The sequence below is a fragment of the Gavialis gangeticus genome, unplaced genomic scaffold (assembly GCF_001723915.1).
Source record: "Gavialis gangeticus isolate Ggan-Ray unplaced genomic scaffold, GavGan_comp1, whole genome shotgun sequence".
Lineage (NCBI taxonomy): Eukaryota > Metazoa > Chordata > Crocodylia > Gavialidae > Gavialis > Gavialis gangeticus.
Window position 1 is genome coordinate 89385293 of NW_017728992.1, and position 14338 is coordinate 89399630.

The 14338-nt window shown below is 42.0% G+C and overlaps 1 protein-coding gene across 3 annotated transcripts in view; it reads left to right on the plus strand.

Annotated features, from left to right (window-relative positions):
• Positions 1-14338, plus strand: part of PIEZO2 (piezo type mechanosensitive ion channel component 2) — a 655640-nt gene that overhangs the window by 560793 nt on the left and 80509 nt on the right. For all 3 annotated transcript variants that reach the window (XM_019525255.1, XM_019525272.1, XM_019525264.1), the window contains 3 exons: positions 5561-5650; positions 9184-9305; positions 10481-10552. In XM_019525255.1, coding sequence (XP_019380800.1) covers positions 5561-5650; positions 9184-9305; positions 10481-10552 — 284 coding nt within the window. The remainder of the gene's footprint in view (positions 1-5560; positions 5651-9183; positions 9306-10480; positions 10553-14338) is intronic.

Consider the following 14338-nt stretch of genomic DNA (forward strand, 5'->3'; position numbering starts at 1 on the left):
CGTTTTGCACTTGCAGCGTTTATAAATTGACACCGTGTTTCAACTTTACAATGCCAGTTTCGACTTCACAAAGCTTGATCTGACGCCATCCCAGCGAACAAGTTTGCTGCGTTGATCATCTCCCTGGAGAACATCTGTCCAAACTTTCTTGGACACTTTCTTTAAAAAAGCAGACAAGACTCCAGAAAAACCTGCAGCCAATACTCCTGAGAAGAGCCCTTCAAAAAGTCCAGCAAAGTCACCTCAGAGAAGTCCTTCCAAAATCAATATGATTGCTATTTACAATATAAATACTTTAATGTAGCTATGTTACTCATCTATAATTGATTGAGTACAAAATTCTGGGTTATTTTTTGGTGAAAATAGGGTATTGGGCCTTGGTTCAGGAACAATCCCCCATTTATAACATTGTTTCCTATGGGAAAATTGGTTCTGAGTTACAACGTTTCGACTTAAGACATGGTTTTCAGGAACCCGTTGTGTTGTAAATCCAGGGACTCCCTGTACGCACCTCCTATTCTTCATAAAGTAGGGGTGCGTTGATAGAGACTTTTTAGGCTGATACTGATGGCCGATTTTTAATGAGCCATATCAGCCAATACCAGTCTGATTCTGATACACAAGCAGGCAGCTTGGAGACCAGCATCAGGCTGGTAAGTCTGGTATGGGGGAAGGGGTGAGGGGCATGGGGGGGCGACTGAGGGCCTCGCAATGAGAGAGGGAGTGAGGCAGGGGCAGCACACAGCAAGGGTGAAGCGGGGTGCAGCACAGAGCTGCAAGGGGCTCATCCAGGAGGTACAGTGAGGGCAGCTCCCACCACTGCACGCATCTCGGGAGGTCATGGGGGGGTGCCCTTGGGTCTGTGTGCAAGGTGAGGGTGGGCTGCCACTGTGGGCTGGAGCCAGGGGCTGCACTGGACTCTTCCTGGCTAGGTGCTGGGCCAGGCTGCACTCAAGCTGGGCAGCAGCGGCCCTGGCAGAGGGATATGGGGGGGCTACAGCCACCCCAAAATTCACCATAGCCCCCCCATGACCAACCCCCGTCCCAAGCACAGCCTGGCCTGACCCCAGCCCACAGCGGCAGCCCACCCTTTCCCTGTGCATGGATCCAGGGGCACAAATACCCATGCCCTCCTGGGGTGCGTGGAGGGCAGGAGTTGCCCCCTCCCCCCATGTCCCCTGGACAAGCTGCTTTTGGCTCCGTTCCATGCCCCTCCGTGCCCTGGCTATGCTGCACAGGCTCCTGCCCCTGCTCCAGCCCCAATCCCTTCCTTATGACAGGGGCCTCAATCTGCCCCCCCCATGCTCTTTCCTTCCTCCCACCCTTCCCCCACAACAGACTTACCAGCCAGATTCTGCTCTCCAAGCTGCCAGGCTGCACTCCTGGCCACATGCATGCTGCAGCTGTGCTTGTGCACAGGGCATTTATTGGCCACATTATGAGCCACATCCAGCAAAAAAAAAAGCTGTTTTCTGATGCTGTCAATTTTCCCTATGTTGGTGCCAATCCAATATGGGACCAATGTATTGGTGCACCTGTATTCATAAGGATCCCTACAACCTTGATGTGGCATTCAGCTTGTTCTCCATTTCAACACATTGGAGCATGAATTCAAAAGCTGTAAACTTTTGAAGGAAAACAGCCTGTTAGTCACCCTTCCTGTTTAAAATGGCGGGGACTCAAGCTGTCCTTAGAGATCACAATTACTGAAGTGTTCTGTGGAGAAAGAAACAATTCAAGGGTGACAGAGTATTATTACCTTATGCTCTTGGACTTGAGCACACACTTGTAATTTTCTTGTGTCAACTTTGGTTTAGATGTAACAAGCCAAATTCTTTTCAGAGAAATGCATGTACAAAACACATTTTTGTGTTTGTGTGGGCAGAATTGGCTCACATCTACTGAAAGGAAATCTTTAAGGGATTTCTTCCTTTAAAAGTGGAATTCTATTTGGCTGATTGGGCTAGATATAATTTGCCCTCTCAGAGATGACCAACAAAAAGGTGTATGTCCTATGAGACTGAAGCCTATGAGATTATCTCTCTCTTAGGAAAAAACCTCATGAGGAGGGAGGTAAAACACTGGAAGAGGTTACCCAGAGAGGTTGTAGAATCTCCATCCTTGGAGGTTTTCAGGACCTAGTTAGACAAAGCCTTGACTCAGATGATATAGTTGGAGATGGTCCTGCTTTGAACAGCAGGTTGGACTAGGGCTAAATACAGTCAAAAAGTCTAAGGCTGAATCAATTAAATCTTTGCAGGTTAGTCTAAATGGCATAAATAGAACTCATAAGCAAATGAACCAAAACTCATTTTAATTTCAGAAATGCAGCCACATGCCTGCATGGCCCAGGCCAGAAGCCAGGGGGTCGCTAGAGCATGCCTCCCTGCTTGGCTAGAGCAGCTTGGGCCAAGCATAGCTCACCCACCCTGTGATGGGGAGGGCTTGAGGGAGAGGTGCAAAGTATTCTAGGATATGGGGGGACTGAGAGTTACCTTGAATTTAGAGGTGATCTGGGATAGGAGTTCAATAAACCGATTTAACTTATATCAGTTAAGTCTGATACTACATCCATCCAGGTTTATCTTAAATCAGTTTTGGCCATTTTGAAAATGGTTTATGTGCACTGAACTTCTGTTATGTTACAGATCTGAACTGTTTTCTTATCACTTATACCAATGTATATATACCTTCTGTCCCTAGCCTAGATGACCTCCTAATTTTCTATGATTCTATTATTTGTGCAGGAGTGAGTTTCACTGAATATGTTAAAAGAAGCTTATATGTGGCTCTGCAACTACCTCTGTGCCCTTTAACTTTTTCCATGCAATCTCAGCCAGTTCTGGACCGAGTTCTACTGTGAAGCATTATTTTTTCAGATTTTCAGTCATGTATCATAGTGCTTAGGGTCAGAAGGGACCTAAACAGATCATCAGTTCTGACCCCCTGCCCCAGGCACCAACAAGTGCTGGGGTCATAACACCCCAGCCAAATATCTATCCAGCCTCCTTTTGAAGACCCCCAAGGTAGGAGAGAGGACCACCTCCCTTGGGAGTCCATTCCAGAGCCTGGCAGCCCTAACCATAAAGTAATGCCTGCTGATGCCCAGCCTGAACCTTCTCTCTAACAATTTGTGGCCATTATTCCTAGTAACCCCTAGTGGCGCTGAGGGAACAGAGCCTCCCCCAATTTCTGCTGGTCCTCCCCTCCAGTGCATTTGTAAAAGGCCACCAGATCCCCTCTCAGCCTTCTCTTGTGGAGGCTGAATAGATTCAGGCCCTTTAGCCTCTCTTCGTAGGACCTGACCCACTGCCTGCGGGTGGTTCCGCCTTTGTTGAGGGGGGAGGGGAATTAAAGTAAAATAAATTCTAAAAACCTATAAATTTTGGCATTTGATTTGGGGTTTTTTATCATGGAAAATCAGAGTTCCCCCTACCCCCTTGGCTCACCAGGACATGATTCGGGCTGTGGCTGTCCCCCACCACTGCTTTGTGGTGCTGAGCAACCTTGATATGCCAGTGCCCTATCCATGCCATTGCCCCTCACTTCCAACCCATAGGTCTCTAGCCCTGATGGTGCACCTAACTCCAAACCCACAACCACCTGCCCCTGCCAGGGTCTCTGACTCCTGCCCCTCAGCCCCCCAGCCCTGCTGGTGCCCCTCACTCCCCACTCACAGCCTCCTGGCCCTGCCATTGCCCCTTACCTATGACCCACTATCCCCTGGCCCTTCCAGTGCCCCTCACTCCTGGCCCACAGTCCCATAGCCCTGCCAGTGCCCCTCACTCCCCACCCACAGCATCCCCCAACCCTACCAGGGCCCCTTAGCTTTCCCAGCATCCTACTCACGCCAGACACCAGGTAGGGAAGTGGTGGGGATGGAGGTGGGGAAGGAGCTGCAGCTGGGCAGGAGCACGGATTGTGGGGCTGAGGCTGGCAGCAGCACAGAGCCCATGCTCAGGGGAACAGCAGAAGCATGGAGCTTGGGTGGGTAGGATGTGGGTGTGAGGGAGTGTGGGGGGTGTGGGAATTCCCCCCACATTCCCCCTTTGGTGTGCAGCCTCCACAGGCGGCAGCAGCAGCAGAAGGTACAGGTGCTCAGGATGCTCGTGTCCATGCAGGTGCTGGAGCCCAGTCGTGCACCTGGCCAGCACTGCACATCACAGCAAGGGGCACAGCCCAGCTGATTGCCTCTATCTCCAGCACACCCCGCTGTGCATGTGCAGCCACAACACTTGCATGCCACTGGAGGGAAGCCCCATTTGCTGGAGCTGGCTGCCTTCACTGCTCCCTGCCACACAGGTCCCAGGACTCTGCTAGAAGTGGAGGCAAACACCAGCCCCTGCTCCCCTGCAGAGTCCTGGGACCTGTGCAGCAGGGAGCACTGAAGGCAGCTGGCTCCAGTATGTGGGGCTTCCCTCCTGTGGCTTGCAAATGTGGGGGCTGGGTGTGCATGGCAGAGAGTGCCAGTGATAGAAGCAGCCCAGCCAAGCTGCTCATCTCACTGAAATGTCCAGCACTGGCTAGAGTCACACACCACCAGGCAGCAGTGCCTGAACTAGACACGAGCATCCCAAGTTCCCCCACCTGCTGCTGTGCCATGGGGGGAGTTTGGGGATGTCCACATAACTTTCACCCTCTGTCACACCCCACAAATGCCTACATCATGCCCTCACAACCCCCCCACATATAACCTATGCCCCCCCCACACAGCCACAACCCCTCACAAACTCCCACACACATACATCTCCACACCCCAGCATGGACACACACACAACCCCACACCCCTCTGTACACCCACACCCATCCCCAACCCTTCCCCACACAGTATACAGAACTAAAAAAATATGTTTGCATTATTATGCAATCACCTCTACATACAGAATGCAAACATAAATCATGACAAATATATTTTTTATAAGAAAATTAAAATATGTTACAATAGGTGTTTGATTTTTAGTGTATGATTTGGGCTTTTTCTGGCTGTAAACTGGCAATCCTCCACCCCCTCCCAAGAGTATTTTAGGTGGCCAAGGTGAGAGACTTCTGGTGGTAAAGGTCAGGGGTTAGGAGCAGGACTTCCAGTCCCAAGATATTTAACTCGGGCCAGGGCAACTGTCAAGGGGTGGGGCTACCTTTGCAGCCCTCAAAATCTCACCAAACCTCATTAAGCAGCCTTCCACCTGAAATAATTGCCCACTCCTGTATTATGGCAAGAAGAGCTGAACTTAATAGCTGGCCCCTTGGCTCAATATTATTGTGCAGGAAATTCTTACTGAGGCTTTGAGCTCATTTTGAGTTTGAGTCCTTGAGGTCTTTGAATTCAAGTCCCTGAATAATGACTGCAGTAACTATGCATCCTACACTCACGTAATGATTGCCAGAAAACAAATTACTTGCTATTCTGTGATTGCTTCTCATTTCTTTACTGACCTTGTGGTAGTGATTTTTGTCACAGATGTATGTACATGTAAGCATTTTATGAAGTAAACCTCTCTGCATTTTTTCTTGCTTAACTGGAACATATAATAACATTATGTTTCCCTCATTTCTTCTGTAGAGGTGCTGAACTTTTCCAGGCCACAATTGTCAAAGCTGTCAAGGCCAGAATTGAAGAAGAGAAAAAATCAATGGACCAACTGAAGAGACAGTATGGAATCTCTTTCTCTTTTCTTCTTAATATTTCACTGACCAGTGATATTTCGTTTGCATTTGTCTAACTCTCTAGAACACTGATTCTCAAGCTTTCTAGATCCCTTTAACCCACCATAAGAACTGCAAAGTTGTCCATATGACCTCCAGAACTGGCAGTAGCATAATCAGAACTGGAAGTAGTGTGGTAGAGTATCTTAGTTTAGCATAAAATGTGCCATTCAGGTATATCTTAAATATCTTTTTGTACTGTACCTCCCAAACTGGAAGCTATACAGTTCTGTTCATGTGTCATTGCATCTGGCACAACTAGCCTGCCATCAGTGATGCACAAGGACAACTACACTGCTTCCCATTCAGAACAGAGTACTTTGAGCATGGCATACTGACACAAGACTGCCCACACTCAGCTGACTACCTTCCTCTGTCCAGCCTTCAGCAACATATGCTACATCTATGGACCACCAGTGGACCATGGGCCATGGGCTGAAAAACACTGCTCTAGATTACTTTTTCCTACTTTTGTCTACATCCCTGTGTGTTGTTTCAAGTGTTTTCATGTTGGCGTGTTTCCAAAAAATGAGTTCATGATTATAGAAATAATATATTTGATGCTAAGAGATCTTTTTATTGCATTACTCTGCAGCTGCAGAATCCATCCGCAGCTATGGAATTGTGCTCCAGAATTTAAGCATTCATGTAAAATTATCCCTTTCCGCACAGGGGTGACTGGTGCCTCCTGAGTCTGGGGAGGCACAATTTGTGTGCAGGTCCACTGGAGGGCCAAAAGCCCTATATCCACTCCTATACTTCTGTGCCACAGCTTGGTGCCCCACCCCCCCCACACACACCCCCCAGAGGCCTGCACAGCAAAAAAAACTGCCCCATTGGCACAGAGTCGGGGGCCAATCTCAGGGGAGGCATGTGCCCCCCCATACCCCGCCTGCTAGTCACCTGTGTTTAGTCATAATGATTATGTAGTTAGTGAACCTTATGAATATGAACCAAATATAAGCCAAGGCAGTATTGACTTCCTAAATCTGCAGAAAGCCAGAAATCTCTGCTATAAATAGCTGTTTTCTATAAATAAAGATAGCAAGTGTAAATCTCTCTACTCGTTGCTACATTTTTTTAACTTGTATATGTAATGAAGAAAACTTACATACTAACATTTTTGGCTGTTTCAGAGTTCATAATTTTAGCTAATATGACAGCATGAACTGTATCTTTAAGAGACTGTCTAGGTTTTAAAATTGTGTTTTTTCTGTATAAGATGCATTGTTTTCTTTTGCTTTGCATTTTTCTATGTTGTGTGATACAAGTTCAAGTAATATACAACAAGAGGGAAATAGTGTGCCCCGCATTTTCTTTCTTTTTTTGTTTGTTTTTTTGGCTAATCACTGCCTTGTTCTGTCTCTTCCCATCTCCCAGAAAATTAGGAAAGGGATAAATACTCAAATGAAAAATCCCTTTATGATACTAATGAAGGGGTAACCAGGCTATAAGCAGGAAAGTTCATGTTTTGGCCAACTCTGGCCAAGTTTTGCCAGAGGCACTGGTTGAACAGGCTAGCAAATGAGATGCAAGGGACAGGATAAAACCCAAAAAATTCAGCAGTAGGGGTTAGTTGGAGAAGCTCAGATTCACAGCTGATTTGTGAACCAAAAATTCACTGTGAACTGAAAGCACTGAGTGAAATCCTGGCACCACTGAAATCAATGGCAAAACTCATATGAATTTCAGGTTTTTCATTCTGGATGTCTTTATTCATAGTAGCACTTATTATACTGGAATTCTTTGTTTTGTTTGTAATTCTCTTTTCTCATTGAGGATTACTCTTTTCTATGACCTTGACTGAATTGCTTTTTCCAGCCCAACTCATCTGAAGAACCTTTTTCTTTATAAAGATAACCCAGTCACTCAGTTTCTGTTACATCCAGCTAATGTGCTTTTTTTCTTAATCCCCAACTGCCTTCAGTGCCTCCCCAAGTGCCAGAAGCCCTAACTGTTTCCTCCTCAGCTGTCAAAGCCTCAGTTGCCCTTCCCTTGACCTGTTCCCAACAGTCTCCTCCACACCTGCCTAATTGAGGTAATTACAAAACTTCCCTCTCTGGCCACTCTTCCCACATAAATCTTTTCCATGAGGCATATGTGCTATGGATGGTTCTGCTCTGCACTTGTATGAACTGCAGCTTGTATGAACAGCCAAGAAAGATATGCCTGTCCTGGAATTCATCATGGTTTGTTAATTCTGCAAAGACATGTTTAAGGTCAAGGTGCTGATATTACTTTATAATAATAACAACAACATAAATAGTATCAAAAAATCATGACTTTAAGTTTCAGGTATGTCAGACTTCAACAAAAGCAAAGTCAATGTGAGCTTGTTTTATTGTATTCAGTAATGCACATCAATACTTCATACTGTTTAGGGTAGATAGGATGCAAAAAACTGTCAACACAGCAGGGAATGTAGAACAACTAAGTCAGCTTGATTGACTGAGAGAAACTCTAGTGGTACTTCAACACTAGGACAAGGAATCTGTCCTTTCATTGGAATATAATAAAAATGTCCAGATGAATATATACGGTAGCTGTAGAGTTGGAATATAACTTTGTATCTTACAAATGGCCAGATTTATCACATGAAAAGTATAATGATAAAACTATGACACATTTAGGTCACTACAGTTTTTAATCCTATCAATTCTAAACTGGTCATTTAAGATGTAATTTCTTCTTATTATTGTTGTTCTATAAAATGTGGGTATTCAAGAGTCTGATACAAAAACTTAGGGGCCTACCAAAAAATTATTGTTGACTTCACTGGACTTTTGATCAACCCCTTACTGGAAACCAGATTGTTCTATAAGTCCACAAGAAGAGTCAACATACCTACTTCCCCCAGCCTTTGTATGCCATTGTTACAACTGGACAAAACTGGAGTTCTTTCACTTCTGCAGAACCTTTGGTGCATAGGAGGAAATATGTGACACCTTTGTCAGGCTGCAGAGCTAGATGCATACCTGCTGAGTGGGGGCAAACTTCAGAAGCAATTCTTTAGGATCTAGGTTCCCTTCAACAGAGCTCCACCTGGAGCAGCTAGTTCCACATGGCCCAAAACACAAAACTAAGCCTGTATGGCATAGCTGAGACCTCACTTCGTATAATCATGAAGTTTTCAATTTCTTGAACTAACAGTAGGCCAAAACTTATGGTCAATATTTTATCCTTGAGTAAAACATCCATGTGGAGTACACCAGCTGCAGAAGTTAAATGTTACAAGGCAGTTCCCAGTCTCCAGGCTGACTGAGTGCTCCATCTGCATAGCCCGCAGCCTCAGCCAGTCTCACAAGTGAGGCTCTGGACTTCCAGTGTAGTCCTGGTCTATGTGTTTATAAGGATGTATACACATGTGGTTGTGTATATATATATATGAGTGTACATGCATGTAAAAGCTAAAAAGCTATGCTTCCTTGTGGTTCCAAAAAAGTCAAGAACAGCATATGACAGTGTTATTCTCTTTGCTAGGATGGACCGCATCAAAGCCAGGCAACAGAAATATAAAAAGGGTAAAGAAAGAATGCTGAGTATGAATCAAGAATCAATAGAGGGACAAGACATTCAAAAAGTTTCTGAAGAAGATGATGAAGGTACCCCTAATTGTTACTGTGTCATCAATGTATTAGAAGTCAGAGCTCAGTGATAAGAACTCAGTAGGGCTAGTGTTTATTGCGTGTTGCTCAAGTAAGAAAGTGCACTGTACAATCATAATAAAACACTGACTCAACAAGTATTGTTAGTGGAATCTCACCATGTAGCTTGATTCAACTAAACAAGTATCTGGTTTTTGTACTACAGGAAGCTTTTGAGAAAATGATTTCTTTGATGTAAACAGACATGCTTTTTGTTTTCAACAAGGAGCTGAATAACAGAGATTTGTTTGGGAAATGGCTGTTTGAAACACTACAACAGACAGAGATTTACATTTTCCCAGGCACCTGTTCTTGGCTGCTGTAAATTTTTTTAAACCATTGAAATCCATGCATTTTTAAATATTATTCAAAGTACCATAATAGATAAAATATTCTTGACACTAAAATAGATAAAGTCATCCTGAAGTACCGTAGTTTTCAAGGGTATCTGATTTAGGATGAAAGTCACTGGATTAAAAATAATTGGGGGAGGGTTTTGAGGGGGCATGTATGTTTATTTTTCATGGAATGAACAAGTCATAACATGGTTTTTGCAGCTTGCAACAACTGATGTTATATTCTCCAGATATCAATTTCCATTAATCACTGATTAAATTAAATTTCCAAATATTTTTATGGCATTTACAAATGAATGCTGGGTAGACAATAAAATTATAACAAGTGACGAAATATAACTGGTGACTGTAACCTCTTCTTGTTTGATTTTTTTTAATCACTTTCATGGAAAATCCGTGAAAACCTTGAGTATGTAACAAATGTCTGAATGCTAATAATTTCTTTAAAATACACGTCAAAATATGCCAGGTTTTAAAGGAGGTATTTTTGAAATTGCAGATAAGTATAACATTTAAGTCTAAATATTTAAAAATCAACACTGTAAACTTTTATACTATATTTGTACTGAAATACTATTTTAATTATTGTTAGTGGGTTAGCATTTTGTGCTAACTCTTAATACACAGGTATTTTTTTCTGAATATGTTTAGAAGACCTAGCATCTGACATGATTTTGCAGTTTAGATCTATTAAGAAAGATAACAAGTGATTAAACAAAGTGTAAGAAACATGTCTCTCATTCTGTAAAATTAATATATGGCCATATTTTATTTTAGGAGAAGCAGACAAAGAGAAAGCCAAGGGCAAAAAAAAGCTGTGGTGGCGGCCTTGGGTTGATCATGCTTCCAGTAGGTTTTCCTAATCATTTTACAAATACAAAGGATTTAACCCTTATATCCTTGACCAGAATGAAGGCATTCCCATGGCCTGTTTGTTTTATGCATGGTTTTATGATTGTGACTTGATAGAATACTTGATTGTATGAATCTATTACTTCAACCTTGAACTGTAAGGGACCCAATTAATAGTACTGTGCATTTGCACGTAACATGAATCTAGACGCTTCTAAGAGTTTGCAGTACTGTCCGGTCAGACAAAACCAGGAAGCAAAATAATCTATCACAGATACAAAGTCAGGCATTGTATTATAAAGGGTATCAGCTATTTGTCAAATATCAGAAAAATATCTATTTTGTCAGTGTATAGCACTGATTAGAATGCAAGATTAAAATTAAATATTTGAAAAACTTTTAAATGATCACTTTATATCCCTAAAGTTGCTTATTAGACACCACAATCAAATTTCACATTCCACATGTCTAATTCTCTGTATTTTACTCAGTATTTTACAACATAGTGAACGTTTATTTTTATCAAGTCACAAGTAAACTGTGCCTATATCTTTCTTTTTCTAAAGGGCATAATGCTACTTTAGAGAGACCTATCCTTTTTCAAAAGTTTTGTGAGACAAGCTCATTGTTATTCTAGTTTCATTTAAAACAACAGTAAGGAAATAAGTCCCAACTACAATTAGAAATTTTTTTTTTTAATTTCAATTTCAGGCTACAGTCATTTGGGAAGGAATTGGATATGGTCTCTTGTTACTCCTCATACCATTTTTTTAGTAAACAGAACTGCCCAGAGAGAGGCATTTGACTTTGGCTCTTTCCAGTTTGTTTCACCCTCATTATATAAAGTTCTTAGGGAACAACATGCATTTTGGTATTTAAACAGTGAGCATTATTTAAATTAATTATTGCAATAATGCAAAAACTTGTGGAAAGCATCACAGCACTGATGACCTTCTTTTGAGTTTCCTACCACATCCATAGGGAAAAAGGGTTTACCCAAAAGAAATAAGCAGTGTAGAACTTACTGAGTGAATGTTCATAGACTCAGAAAGTGAATATACACAGAAAAGCTTTTCTTCTCCCTTAAAGGTATACCATTGTGAAATGCTCCATAATATTTTTGTGGCATCTTTTTGTAGAAAGCTAAAGATATTTCTGAAGGAAAATGTGAAAAAAAACCTCTTCATTTTGTAAGAAGTATTGGTTTGTGTTTGTTGGTTGTGTTTACACTGGTAGGGAACTGAGTTACTGGAGTTTGATGCATTAGCCAGTTAAGTCAGTTCTGATATTTGCTACTTTGGACTATTTTGCCTTTTTATTTCTTTTATCTCTTTTATTTTCTTTAGTTTCAGTTGTTCTGCACTTAAATATATTTTGAAATTACAATATATTTATGCTTTGGATTTGATCCCACTATGAGAAGAGTGTGGGAAACATTCATAAGGTTTTTTGCATTGGCCTCTCTCCCATATAGTTCCTTCATTGGAAACAGGGCTCCTCCAGTCCTTTGGAACAGGCCTTTGAACCTCCATGAAAATCAGCAAGAATCAGAGTCAACAAGAATCCCTTGCTCAGAGTCTTTCTGCTTGTAATAATTCTGCTCTAATGAAGAGGTTCAGGCAGAGCTCTTGGTCCTTAGATCCCTGTACCTGCCAGCTCTCTCCTCCTTCAGACATACCCAGATTAGAAGAGAGTCCACTATGAGTGTCAAGAAAAAAAGGAATGCTGCCCTACAGCTTACTTGCACCATGAAAAGGGGGAGGATCTGTGAGTAGATTCAGTGTGGCCAGGATTTCAGTAAGCCTCTTAGATGGCTGACTTTGCACCCTGTTCCATTCCGATGTGTATCTGTGAGAGTGCATTATTGCTGTTCAATCATACCTTCCTTTCTGCTTATTTTGTAGCATTGTTAGAGGACTGTATTGTTAAGTTATAGTGTCCCTTCAGAAATATTGGAATGAAAAGCTTGGAGACAGACTGCCAGTCTACATGTGTGATTGTAGAGCATTCTTGGGGCTCTGATGGGCATTTAGATACTACTATAGTACAAATACGTGGCAATAGATTATACTGCTCAGTGCCCAAGATACAGTAGACCTCATCCTGCTGATCTTTCGTAGAGATAACTTCCATTGACAACAATTGGAATTTTTCCTGAAGAAGTGCTGTAGATTAGAGAGGCTTTTCAAGTATAAATCTTCCTGCGAGTTTTCAGGGTTTTTACATATATTTGCTGTGGATATACTTAGAGGGGCACATGTGGAATATTTTAAGCGTATTTGAATGTTTTTCTCTTATTAGATTTTTTTTTTATCTTTAATCAGATACATTCAAGTGGATTATTAGGGCAAATCTACATTTACTCTGGGCCATATCTCTGGATGCTGTCATGAATCTTACCCTGACCACTTGCTTCTGCTCCATGCATGGCTGAAAGTAAGGCAACAGAGCCACCACCTTAACATGATGTTGAGTGCACCCAGCATGTTCTGAAGTCCTGTATCTTGGGTCAGCTTCATGGCTTTCACACAGCACTGTTCTAAGGTCATGGCATTGCCTTATTTCCAGGATTCGATGGGAGCAATTGTGTGGGGCATGCTTCATGTTGGCTCTCCTAGGTGTGGTATGGAAGCAATGTGAACATAGCCTGCAGTCCACACAGGGTTGCACTGATGCAACGAGGGGGTTGCAGAGGGACAGATGCCCATGCAGATAGACACAGTTGCCTTTATTTTAATGTAATTTTACACAGGACACCTTATGTAGTCATCTTGTTTTTGGACAGAGCATTGGCAACTTCTACCTCAGGCATAAGCTGAAGCTTTTCATGGGATTAGTAGTGTTCAGATGATCAGAAAGAAATGTATAGAATTCAAGGTCTGATTGAATAGGATTGAAGCTATTGTCATTTTTCCAGAAGTTTTATAATGAGGGTTAAACATACAGTTTTTATATAAATTTATACTGCTCATATGTCCTTACTAAGTGACATTTAGTCCTTTAAATCTTTTAGCTTACATGCAGACATTACTTTACCAGTCTTCACTGCCAAATGTAATGCTGTGACTTTGATTTTTCTCTTGCTCTTTGCCTAAGTTTTTATTTTTTCCCTTGTTCATTCATGTAGGCCTGTTATCTTTTAAGAAACAAAAACATTGCTTCTGTTCAAGGATATAAGGCCCAGTTCATTTACTCTGCATCTCTAATGTATCAAGGTTTCAGATTCTTTCTGAAACCATGGGCAAAAAATTAACCTCATTTGTGATCATGTTTAATAATATTCAAATGATTCATTTTAAACAAGCCAAGGTTTTCCATTACCTCATCAAAGTTTGAAAGCTGGGGGAAAAACAGTTAATACAATCCTATTGTGTAGCCTAAATGATGCATCAGCCCTTAAACTATGTTTCTCTCCTTTTTGTCCAGTGGTACAGCTTATATACTGCCATTTAGTTCCCTGCTGGACTTTTCTTATTATTATCAATCCTGGATATGTTAGGTTTAACTATCTGTCAAATTCCTCTAAAATTTTAAGATAACAACTTGCTCTAATTCAAGCTTTTTCTTTACATTTTGCCAGCCCATTTTCTTCTGATAGTGATGATTTATAAACTATAATGCACACTTTTTCTAGTTTTCATTCTGCCCAAAATGTCATGTATGCTAATACCAAATAATCTGTCTGGCACAGAGTCCTCTTTATCTCTTGTTTCTTCTGTTTCCACATCTCCTGCTCATGATCTCTTTAATAACTGGATGTTTGTTTATACATCTTTGGGGCAA